Below are 12,912 nucleotides of genomic sequence, written 5' to 3' on the forward strand. Positions count from 1 at the left end.
ATCCTCTGGTCTAGCCAGTCAAGGCTGAAATTTTTTATGGAAACAGACTACCATAATTTTCCACCATGGGACTGAACCAATGACTTGGTTACCAGCTGAGCTTTAACCCCTGTGCCACCAGGGTATAATGAGTTTACAATCCTTGTCCCATGCCTGGGTATGCATAGTAAAATTGTTCAATAAGCATGAGCAGCCAATAATGTTATTGCTACTTATATTACAGTTACTATTAATTATCTAGTAGCACACGGAAATGGCAAAAAGGAGAAGCACACGAAAAAGGCAAAAATGAGTAATAATTGAATAGTAGACATTTAGTTCACTAATTTTTCATCAAAACTTAAAGGTCTATTGCCAGTCATAATTTTTATGTTTGGACCATGAGCTGTGGGCCTGTTGTGTTCGGGACTCATTTACTCTCATTAGCATCCTGTTCTAATTATTGGTATCCTCTAATGTATTTTAGGAGGTTTCTGGGAATATTTCTATTGAATTGCCAAATATCTCCTGCAGTGTGTGTCAAATCTGACAGGGTTTTCTTTCTCTCCATGAAATTTTGAAATGGAAAGTTTTTAAAAGTGAAGAAAAGCATTGTCCACATTTGTATCAGTACAAGAACTATAACCACTATGAAGTCGTTATGTTTGGATATGTACTTTTAATTTGATATATTAATGGAGACATTAGAGACTATCTGATTTGTATAAGATTTATATGTTGTGCTTGCCCTTGATTAACACACTCAGTACCAGAATCTTACACATGTTAATTATACTTACTCTTTTTGAAATGACTAAACTACTTACTTAAATGTAAATCCTTGTTCCCTTATGGGAAAAAGAATTCCATTTACATTTATTGTTGGCGATTTAGCTTGTATTAGTTTTGTCATTCACCACTTTCTATAAAGCATGGCTGGAGCCGGGCCAACAGTTTTAGCTTAACTAGAATTGTTCTCTCCTGAAATTTTTACTGTATCTCCACTCCTCACCCGTCAACACAGTTAGGTTCCAAAGACCAGGTTTCTCTATGAAAATAAGCATTATGCAAAAATGGAAAACATTATATCATTACCTAACTGCCAAACCACTGAGAATTATATCCCAGCCAATCTAGCATGTTACCTTAATGATCACGACCAGTGTTAGTCTCACCTAACACACTCTAGTGTTCATTATTGCCATACAAATAATGTAAATGTGTACAAATAACTGGGTAGTAATTTTTGGATTTTTTGTTTCACTATTGTGAATGCTAAATTTGGGACAGCAAGTTAGTTAATAAGCGAGTGGGTATATTATGAAATTGCTCTGTTTTGTTTTACTCTGTTTCTTTGGATCCTTTTCTATTAAATATGTTTTTGAATGAGAGAACATGTTAATGGTTTAACTGGTGAAATATTTGCTACCTTGAGTTCAGAGTAAATTTTAGAAACATCAGCCACTAACTTTCAGTTCCTTTCTTCTTCACCATGAAGAATGATAAACTAATTTCAATTCCTATTTGTGTCTCTTAGCATTCTCCATCGGAGCCCTTTCTAGAGAAACCAGTGCCGGATATGACTCAGGTTAGTGGCCCGAATGCTCAGCTAGGGAAGAATGAAGATTACCTACAGTCAGGAGGACAGCCGCCCCAGCAAAAGAAGAAGAAAAAGAAAAACAACCACCTTGTGGCAGAGAATGCCAGTAAAAATTTTGGTAAAGATGACTTCCCTGTGGGGGTTGATAACCAAGAACTGAATAGGAACTCACTAAGTGGGTCCCAAGAAGAAAAAACGAAAAAGAAAAGACAGAAGGCAAAAAAAGACCCAAAAGAACCCAAGGAGAAGAAAGAGCCCAAGGAACCCAAGACCCCGAAAGCCCCCAAGATTCCCAAAGAGCCAAAGGAAAAGAAAGCAAAACCATCCACGCCAAAACCCAAACCCAGCAAGAAGTCCAGGTAGGCTGTGGGCAGAATCACAACCGCACGGAACGCTGCGAGCCTGTGAACCCAGAGGGGAGGCTTTTTCATTCTTGTCACTCCTGATGCCACCCCACCCCACCCCACCCCAGTGTTCAAAGTAAAACTTACGTGCCTTATTTTTTTCTTTTTACATTGTGAGAGATATGAGTCAGGTGTTATAAACTGTTGATTTAGATGGTAAATTATACACATCTTATTGGGTAAAACTTATTTACTATTTCAAAAGCACTCTTTTGCATTCTTGTAGAAATTTGTCGTTTAATAGATATAATCAAGTTAGTTATTTGTCAGCGTAGACTGGTGACCTCATCTTGAGTTATCTTCCCATGTAAAATTGGGAGGAAGAATTATAAAGGAAAGAAAGGTCATCATGCATCACTACTAGCCTTTCAACTTTTTCCCATAAGTGGGAACAGGAGAATTAATTATCCCCATTTGGCAGAGTACGCCTTCCAGGGACAGAGTGGAGATACTCTAGTGGGCAACGTGGGAAAAATCAAATAGCAGTTACCCATTCGGTATGCGTTCAAGGGCAGCATGCACTTTCGGGTCTAGGAAACAGCCTTGTTTTCACTCATCCTTCCCCTCCGTTCTTCCCCGTTAGCACTGATACCACCCCCGCCCAGGAGGCATATTTACTCAGTAAGAAAAGCCGAGAGAGGACATTGAAGGCTAATTTTTTCATTTGTACTGAACATTTCTTACAACTGTTCTGAACCAGTTCCAAACATCTGAATCTGTTTTTCAGAATATGGCTCATGTTAGAAAATATACTTTCCAGATGGATGTCTGGTCAGACTTGGTTAATATGAACCTGTTTTCAAACTCCATTAGAAAACACGCTCCACTCCTTACACCCCCATGTGTTCACACACACTCATTTTGCAGTTGGCATGCATTGACTTGTCCTCTTTTGGATCACTGTATTTAAATATGTCATTTTTAGATTATCCTGTGTGTGCATGTACAGCCACACGATTAGAGGTGGTGACGCCTGTGGTCAGACAGATGTGGCATAATAAAAATATATTTTGATTTTCAATCTCTTGCTACAAATACTTAAAAATTTGCCATCAATACATTTAATGTTGCCCAAGTGATGAAATCATGTTGTCACTTAACTCAGTTTACAGATGACTTCATTTTTGTGTTTATGAAAGAACATTATTTTATGTGCCTCTTAGTTGAAAATCATTATTTCCCCCTTATGAACCTTTGTCTGAACTTGAACGTCATTAGAAGTTCTTTTTATTAATTTCAAATATGTTTTCTTGTGGGCTTACCATGTCCAATTTTACAGTATTAAGCGTGAAGTATTAGTGATGAGCAAAGGAACACGTGGTTAAAATATCAGTTTAGTGTATGAAGTTGTTCTAAACTATATAATTACCTGTTGTGCAACTGAAGGAACCCTCATGACTCATTACGCTGCCAAGGGCAAAGTCAGCAGTTCGAAACCACTACCCCTTCTTCTCCCTTAAGTAGCGGCACTCTCAGAAACCCACAGGGGGTCTGTCTTACAGGGCCCTGCGACTCAGAAATGACTTGGTGAGAGTGTGATTGTGCAACTGATTTGGGGAGGAAAGATGGCCACATTTCTTTTATGGAAAGAGAAATCAAAGGAAAATATAAAAAAGAATATATACTTTTTCCTTTAAAATATAGGAGTCTGTGCGCTAAAGTTTCCTGGGGCTTAGAAAACATACCTCCAATATGAATTTTAATACAGAGATATGTCTGATTTCAATTTCTATCTAATTTTTTTGGCGTGATCACCTAATTGTAAAAATCGATGAAAAGAAAAGAAACCCATAAAAGTTGGTATATCAATTTGCAAGCATATTGTTTCACACAGGTTATATACATCAGACTGACTCTACCTGCCTTTAAAAAATGCACTTTGCATACCTGTGTGTTCTGTAGAATGTTTGGGCACAGATGCTAACATGCCAAAACGATCAATGAAAAAATTGTTAAATTCCTTAACGGGTTTTAAACAACCTTTTGAAATGTGGGTCATTGCGAGCTAGTTATCCCTGGAAATCCCACATGCCTGTTGGGTGTAAGTATCACCCCTGTGTTAATCCACTAAAGAAAGCCGCTGACAATCTCATGTGCATGCTGCCAACTGCCCTGTCTGTACTACATAGGTCTCCTGTGCAGGTGAAGTGACCAGCGTTGTTAGTCCTGGTGCAAGGGATGGCAGGCAGTAGAGGCACTACTTTTGAGAGGAAAGGATGCTTATCTCCGCCCCCCCCCCCCAAAAGGTCTCGAACTTTTTTCATCTGTTATATTACCTATTGTCTCAGTCAGAATCTCCTGTAGGTGAGGGAGGCCTTTACCCTGAGCCCTGTGTGAAGCGCTCTGCTGAGTCTGGTGATGCTCATTTGCAAAGGGAAATCTCTTCATCAGCTGAGGACTTTAGGGTTTTTGCAGTCCCTCTATTGGTCCTGGTGACTTCACCAATTGTAGAGTAAAGTCTTGCTGATTGAAAGTGGAGGACTGTGAGGCAGGTCTTGTCATTGATGGTCAGTCAGTACTCGAGATGGGGCTGTTGGGCCAATACTATGGTAATTGAATCAAGGTTTTAAGTAAATTGACAAACCAACCCCTTATTCTGTCAAACCACAGTGTTCTCTTGGTCCTATGAATTGAATTTGTTGAATTGCTTCATTTTGCTAAGTCTAGGAAGGACGTGTACTATCCATAAAGAAAGGATAAGGCGAGTATATACAACTAAATGTAAATTCTGGATAGTGTAGCAGTGTATGTAACTTGACTATAGAGTGCTGAAGGTAATAGGGGTTTTACATTATGTTCGTCCTTGCATTCAGTTGCCATGGTAGTTGTCTTTTAAGTCCGACAATACATTTTGTGAATTGTTTTTTTGTTTTGCAAAATGTTATGGGGTACCAGATATTTTTACCCTTGATTAAGTTAACTTGATGGATTTGTTTATTGGAAAATAACTTTATTACACAACACTGAAATAAAGGGAATAAACTTGAAAAATGAGTAGTTTGGTTCAGAGCTACATCTTTCCTGTACAACTCCTTATTCTGCATCGTTCTCTAAAATGTTCTATAAAACAAGTTCTGTGAAACAAATGGGAGCCCTCCAAGTATGGACTGAGGAGTGACTGGCCTGGGTCCAGGTGGCTCTGCATTGTGTCTACAGGGAGAAAGCTTGTTCTACTCCATCTCTACACTGGCTTTAGTAAAGGCACACGGGGAGTGGGGCTGTTGGAGTGGGAAGGACTTTTTCTACATACTTTTGTGGGGCCCATCGCAGTTAGGCTGGATTGTCTAGAGAAACAAAGCCAGCCAATGATACTCATATGTCTAAGAAAACATTTTATCAAGAAATAATTTTATATCAAGAAAGCATCACCACCCAGTCCAACTCAAGTTCATGAGTCTGGTGATAGTCAAGGTGCCTTTCAGACTCACATAGCTTGCAAGCCAAGGACACAGAAAGGTGAAGTGGTAAACAGGGAGATCATAGGCCTATGGGTGCACAGTCACGTGGATCCAAGGTCACTGGGAATATGGTAGGGTGCCAACAGCTCTCCAGATTGGCAGCCCACATGGAGGCAGACACAGAGTCCCACTGAGGAGGAAGGTGTAGGAAGAACCAGGAGGAAGGGGAGATTGTATACGGTGTCTCATATAAAAAGCCTCCCCTCCCCAAGGAGGCATCACCAGGCTTCCGCCTGATACACAGGGTGGACTCCCCATACACTTTCCCACAAGTTCAAGTTGACATACAATCTAATAACCACACCATCTTACCATCTTATTCTCCCCTTAGTTTTCCATAGATAAGTGTTTGAGGCTTGAATTTGTGGCCATTCTCAGTTAACTGACCCCTTTGACAACTAAAATATAACCATACCTTTCTGTCCTGTACAGGGAGAACAGTGAATATTCTCAGCACCTGGTATATAGAATGGCATTGAAATAACAAAAAGTGTTTAGGACCACTGGGGGAAAATGTTGACTATCATAATGATCACCTCTTCTCTTTGATTTAGACCATCTTTGTTTATGTTACAGGTATATTCACCTCCCTGTTCCCACCCCCACCCCCACACCCCCACACCCTTACTGTGTTCTTATAGCTTTCAAATATTGGGTGGTTAATATTGCAAATATAGCTAAGGTACTTGGGGCCTGGAGTGGCTGCCATTTTGCATATAGATGGATTTATGATGTTGAAATAGGATTTGCATTCTTGTTTTCAATGAGTGTACTGTTGTGTGCCTGGCCCTTGTGAAATGAGAGCGAATTTGGAGGAAGTGCTTTCTTTGAATGACTCTTGAAGGATTTATTGGCCTGTTCAGCTATGTAAAGACTCTTTGAATGTACATAAAAAGGGGACTTGGCCCAAGACTGTGACTTGAACAGTGAAACTTCAGTTAAATGAATCAGTTGAGAGTTGCTTGTAGTGCTCTTTCTAGAAATTTAATTTCTTCCTTGTTCCATTCTTCATCCGCCAAGATACATGAAATTTAATAGACAATTACAATATTTCAATTAAGAGATTGATTATTATTATTTTGAAATTATATATTTCTAACCGAAAAGAAACAGACTGTTCCTTTTTTTTACGTGGAAAGTATAAAAGTACTAAGGTACACCATTTGTAAACCACAGTATTATTATTAATAATAATGCTACCAGAATTCAGGTTTCTGCCTTATCAAGGGATAGATTTATTTTTGGAAGGCATAGAGTATCATAAGAGAATTTTATTAAGAAACTCCTAAAGAAGAACTCCTTTGCAACCAGCATGCTGGTCATGATATTTCTTTTTTTCCCACGTGTATACCAAGTAGTTTTTAGAGTTCATGCCCCTAAGAGATTCTAGGAATACTAAGGGTTTCTGGGAAATGTAGTCCCAGGATCTAGTCATGGATTCCACGCGTGCTCTGTTCAAATCTCCACCTTGGCTTCCTTGCTGTCTTTCATTCTCCCACCCCAATTTCATGCACATGAGTTTTTATGGGATCATGGGCGAGTCTCTCCTTCTGTAGCTGCGTCCTGCTTATAAGGGGCATAGTATCACCACCCTGTCTTCATGCGTAGAAATCTCATCAAACCTATATGAAGGGGACCAAGCTCTTTCAGTTAAGAGACTTTAGGGGTATGCGTCATGCATAGGCCTCAGCTTGTTCATGGTCTGCTGTCTAGGTTTCCTCAGTATTGAATGTGTCTCTTGTTTCAGGAAATTCTCCCAACAGTCGCACAAAGGTTTTCCTAGGGGAAATTCTTAATCATAATGAAACCAAAGAACAGGGAGATGCGGGACAGATGGACACCCACCAATGCTGTGTCTAAGAACAGTATCCGACCAAGGGAGCATACCACAATGAGATTCTCCCTACTCCACTTCACTAACAGTCTTTAAGTTTTATTATAAAAACAGCCAGGAAGGGGCTGGGTGGTGTAACAGCCTGTAGTGCAAGGACAAAGAAGGATGACTTTTCCCTGCATTTTCTAGCTTTGAGGCCACTTCCTGATTTATTTGGGTGTCCAATGTGTGTGTGTCTGTGTGCCTGGCGTTCTTTTTCCAAGCACATTATTTCCTGGGGCTTTTTCTAGGATTTGCCCTGGCCATTTGTGGAGTTTAGTGGTTACAGATATGTCTAAAGATAGAGAACTGAAAATAGCTGTTGGACTGATGGATTCACGCTATAGGATGGAGGCAGGGCTCTGTGTGCAGGCTGCCGTTTTCTGCACAAGTGCCTTTTGCTTTCTTGCACTCACATATTTATCCCTGTTGATTAGAGAGGTTGAAGATAGCGCACAGATTATTAACCTGACTTAATTGGCTTTAAAATGACGTCCATTGCAGGCTATTTAAACTCACAGTGCTGGTGTTCCACTTGTCTGTCGTCACCAAGAAACTTGGTAGTGTTATCAGAGCCTACACTTATCACTGTGGTCTAAGCCACTCTTTATGTCCAATGGTGATTGATAAGTTTCTTAAAGATTATTTCAAATTTAACTATAACCGAACTAGGGATGAAAGTTCTTAAAAATGGCATTACCCAACCTGGGCGTTGGACTAAGACGGTTTTTTTTGTTTTTTTTTAGTGTGCATTTACAACTTGCAGTGCTGCAGTTTCAACGGCTTGTCATAACTTTGTCAGTACCACCCACCTAAATCTTAGGAAATGCTTGGTACATTGCTACAACATATCTATTTTCCTGAAAGGCAATTGTGTTCATTGTTTTAGTAACTTGTATCACCGTAGTAATTATTTAAGTTGACTGCAGGTGAGATTTAAACAAGTACTAAAGGTAGATTCTTGAAAGGGAATTCATATTTCAACCTTAATATATAGTACAAGGTGAAAGCTTGTGAATGTTTAAAGTGGGAGACAGGATTAAAACAGGGATTCATGTGGCAAATTTAACACTGTCTGATTGCCAACATTTGCTATGGATTTTGACAGTTCAGCATTAGCATCTTTGCTCCAGCATCTATTTCCCTAAAAGGCAACTAACTAGCTAGGTAATTCACATAATTTTCTATTGAAAGCTATAACAAGTAGCACATGTGGAGGTAAATTCCAGGTTGCCTGTGAGCCAGTTTTGTCATCGAGTTAGGAGCTTGGGCTTCGTTAGGTGAGAATGCACCATTTTGGTTGGACTTTAGCATTTTCACACTTATCTACTAGGGCAAACAACCTGCAAGACGAGTGCAGAAGGTGATAAAGAAGGATTATAATAACAGGTGGCAAATGCATGACAAACCCAAACTGGCAGTTTTTTAGAACTTCGAAATAGAAAGCCAAACCCCAATGCCTTTAGAGAGTTTTGAAATATCCTTGTTTCTGTCTGCAGTAGGCATTTCAGCCATTAAAAAAATTTTTTTTCCTTTTAAGTATATCAGCTCTTCTAATCTATAAGGAACTGATATAATGATAAACAGGCAAATGTTCTGTTGAGCTTCTTTCTTATGGGCAGACTCCTCCCCCTCCCTCTTTTCTTATTGATGTCTGGGGGCAGATTTATAACTGGGGTGGAGTTATAAACTTATCTCTTAACACGATTTTTCCTGTGGGATTCTTAGGATACAGAGTAGCAGGTTTTATTATAGCCTCTTGTAACTTTTAAAATGTCATTAAGTTCTCATGAGAGCCTTGGTTAATGGTAGCTAGTTTGCTATTACAATGTAGACTACTATTTTCAGGCCAAATTTCCCCACTGCCTAACTTAATACAAAGAATATCACTTTTTCTTTAGAGTCTAAGGATTAAACTTCTCCCAGTTCTCAAGGATGTATCTCAGAGGTGTGTCTGGAGGTGTTAACCCCTCGTTTCCTATCTGAAAGAACAGGGGCGATCATGGAAGACTTGAGCTTCATCTTCTTGACTGCTCTGTTAAAAAACCAAACCCAACTATTTGGGAGTGATCAGTCCCCTTCCAAACCTGAGTTTCCAGAATTAACTGGTTCTTCCTGGGCAACATCCACTACCACACCTGCTTTTGGTGAGGCCTAATTGTTCCCACCTCTGGGGGAAACTGCAGCAATGTACTCCACCCTCTGGTTAACCTGTCAAAAGGTTTCTTGTGCCTCTTGCATAGCTTTGGGGATTTATAAAGAGTAAAAAGATAATCATTTGAGGATTGAAAAATTCTCAGTAGACCTATAGAGTAAAACCACAGGTTGGCACCTGTCTTAAAACTAGTAGGGGTGAAATGCTCTGAGATATAATCCCACCTCTCAATGGCTTTTGTCTGCTGCCACCTAGTCCATTCTGACTCATAGCCACCCCAGTGCTGCAAAGCAAACCTACAAATACCCATGATGGCAGAAAGCTTCCCCTTTTCCTCACTGGTGGTCTTGAACTGTTGACTGCCAAAAGCCTAACTGTACTTACTCGGCCACCAGGGCTCCTTGATGATGTCTGAAAGAGACAAGCACTCTAATGCTTAGCTTTCTGCATCTTTCTAGGGATAATAGCTTTGTCTCAGACCTCAATAGATTAAGGTATTATAAACCCTTTGTAAGTAGTTACTTACATACAAGGGATACTCTTAAAATGTCCACAACATTCCCACATAAAAAACTTAAAGAAACATTTAATCTAGTGTCTACTTTCTCATTTATGTTATTATTTATTTGTTTATTTATTAAACAATTTTTGGATTAGCTGTAACTCTTGAACCTCATCACCTTTCAGACTTCCAGAAATCTTGATTTGGTTTGATGATGAACTCCAAGTCCCTGTATTAGTCCTTTTTATTTATTTTGTAGAGAATAAAAAAGTTTATTTTGTAGAAAATGTTTTTTGTTAAATATCCCAGCAAGTTAGCAAAGCAAAAGCTTATCTGTAGGTGGCAACACTCGCCATGACCATGGCTAAGTCATTGTCCATACCCACTGACACCCACAGACTGTTGATAAAGACTTGATGGGGAAATTCTTGAACAAATGCAAAGCCAAACCAGGTTAATGCAAAGTCAGAAGGAATGCCAGAGGGAAGCATAACACAGTGCTTAAACCTTTCAGATATAACATCAAACTTAGGAAACCTTCTGTCATTGTCTGTCAGTTTCTATTGACCAAATGTACTTAATATGATAATAACAGTTACTTGAACTGACCATTGTTCTAAACTTGCCCTCTTGTATGGCTTTGTTTTTACTTTACCTTACTCCTTAACACGAAGACCATCCCACTGCTATTTTAGAAGAGAGTATGATTCTCATGTAACATCTTGTGAAAGGTTTGGTAAGTTATAGACTACATAATATAAGTAGGCTCTGGTGTTCAACTTCGGTTAGAGTCTGTCTGATTCAAATGTTAAGAGGTGTCATCATATACTAACTAGCCTGTGGCAAGATGAGCCCTTTCAGATGCAAATACCCTTGATCTTGGAAATAGAGTTACTAACCTTTTTCTAATTTATGAATAAGCTCACCAAAATCAATCTAATGTCATAAAGAAAGCTTTTTGTGGTTTTAAACAGCTCTTATAATTATTCTTAAGGCATAAAAATGAAAATACTATTTAACAGTCCTTAACATAGCTATATCTCTTTTTTAAAAGGTATATGAATTTCTAATTAAGCAAATATTTGTTAATTTACTATTAGCAAATAACTTAGAGACCTGGACCTTAAGGTTGTTATATCTATATATATCTCTATATGTATATGTTTATATATGTGTGTCTTCATTTGTTCCTTATAAATATTAAAACATTTTTATTCATAAAGCAGTGTGTATCAGAAAATCAAAGTTGAGCTCTTAAGGAAACATCCATATACATATCATCTAATTATTGTCCAGGAGTAAAAACTACATCTTAACTAAAATCTTGTTTTAGATGGCCTTGTTATACCCTTGTTATACCCGTTAAAATAAATGGGAGAGGTTGTCCTATTAAAAATATATGTGGAGCCTTTTGTTAGCAAAGGAATGGAGAATATGTAAAATGTTTTAAAGTCAGAAGAGACTTCCACAACAGAGGCTTACTTATCCTTTAGCAGGAGCACATGTAACATCCTGCTGGCTGCCATCTTCGACAAAGGGGCAAGGCAAGATTTTTAGAAATTAAGGACAGTATACTCACCACCTGATTTTTCTCTACACCCAAGAATGCATTCTAGTAAATCTGATCTAAACCACTCAAACCCAATGTTCCATTCTCCACTTTAGACTCACAACATTCCCCATACAGGGCAAAAGAATAGAAAGGCATTTAAACTTTAAAACACGCTTAAGGAAACAATAACCTTGGTTTCAAGACCAAGACAGAAACATTGAAGAAAGGCAGGCTCGCAGACAGCAAGAAAATAGTTCCATTCTAACCAGACCTTTCAGAGAGGTTGGCTAGGGAAGATTTCAGTTCCTAGATGTGAGACCGATAAACCCCAAGTCAAAAGTGAACTAAGTAAAATTCTTTACCGAGGTTCACCTTTGGAATCTGACTGGATTCTTACCATGAAGTTGAAGAAGATGCAGAATTTCAAGGGGTCCTGGCAGCTGCTCATCTTCTTGCCTGAGCAAGACTCTGGCTCATCCCATCATGGTGAAAAAGAGTGATTTCAGTTCTGTGGGCCTTGGTCTCCTGATGTGACTTGCCAGGTATATTACCAGAATTCAGGTAATTTGTCTCTCTTACCAAGAGACAAATTTGCTTCTAGAAGATACAGGGCATCGCAAGAGAATTTTATTATGAAACTCAATTAGGAAGAATTCCTTCCCAGCTAACTTGACCAGTCTTGGTATTTTTGTCCCCCACATTCATACCAACCAGTTTTTAGAGTTCATGCAGGTATGAGATTCTTAAGAACTTCTTAAGGTAACCAGAGGTTTGGGAAATACAGTCCTAAGATATTGTCATGTTCTGCATACATGCTCTATCCAAATTGCCACCTTTTTTTGCCTTAGCCTGTATTAGTAATAATTATATTTTTGTAACAATTTTCTTCTGGGAATTTAGTAGCTTTTCAGATCGTATTTTCTATTTAGGCAAAAAACTTAAATGACATATTTTTGTAAATTAATCTTTTTTCCCCTCTCTCCTTACCTTTTTTGTTTTTAACAGTTTTACCAGCACATCATCCACATATTTAATAGTTCAATCATATCAAAGGGTTCTACAGTAATTACGACAATCAATTTTAGAACATTTTCCTCTTACTCATTGTTATTAGTGTAGTTATTATTTTTTTTAATTGTGCCAAGAACATACACAACAAAACATTCTCCATATGGACAGTCCAGTGCCCTTGATTATACTCATGTCATACAACCATTACTGATAGCTTTTTCCAAATCACTCCACCACCATTAACTTAAACTCAATGCCCCCTGAGCAAAAACTCTTGCTTCTTCACCCCTGTTAACCATTGGTCAGTTTGGGTTTCTTTCTTTCTTTCTTTCTTTCTTTCTTTCTTTCTTTCTTTCTTTCTTTCTTTCTTTCTTTCTT

At 38.6% G+C, this 12,912-nt stretch overlaps 1 protein-coding gene across 3 annotated transcripts in view; it reads left to right on the plus strand.

The window, feature by feature from the left end:
- The window catches only part of CHD7 (chromodomain helicase DNA binding protein 7), a 198,306-nt gene that overhangs the window by 65,307 nt on the left and 120,087 nt on the right, over positions 1-12,912 (plus strand). For all 3 annotated transcript variants that reach the window (XM_004697580.3, XM_045286272.1, XM_045286254.1), the window contains exon 2: positions 1,517-1,938. In XM_004697580.3, the coding sequence (XP_004697637.1) occupies positions 1,517-1,938 (422 nt within the window). The remainder of the gene's footprint in view (positions 1-1,516; positions 1,939-12,912) is intronic.

The sequence above is a fragment of the Echinops telfairi genome, unplaced genomic scaffold (genome assembly GCF_000313985.2).
Source record: "Echinops telfairi isolate 266 unplaced genomic scaffold, ASM31398v2 ScPeMD7_1;HRSCAF=3_0, whole genome shotgun sequence".
Lineage (NCBI taxonomy): Eukaryota > Metazoa > Chordata > Mammalia > Afrosoricida > Tenrecidae > Echinops > Echinops telfairi.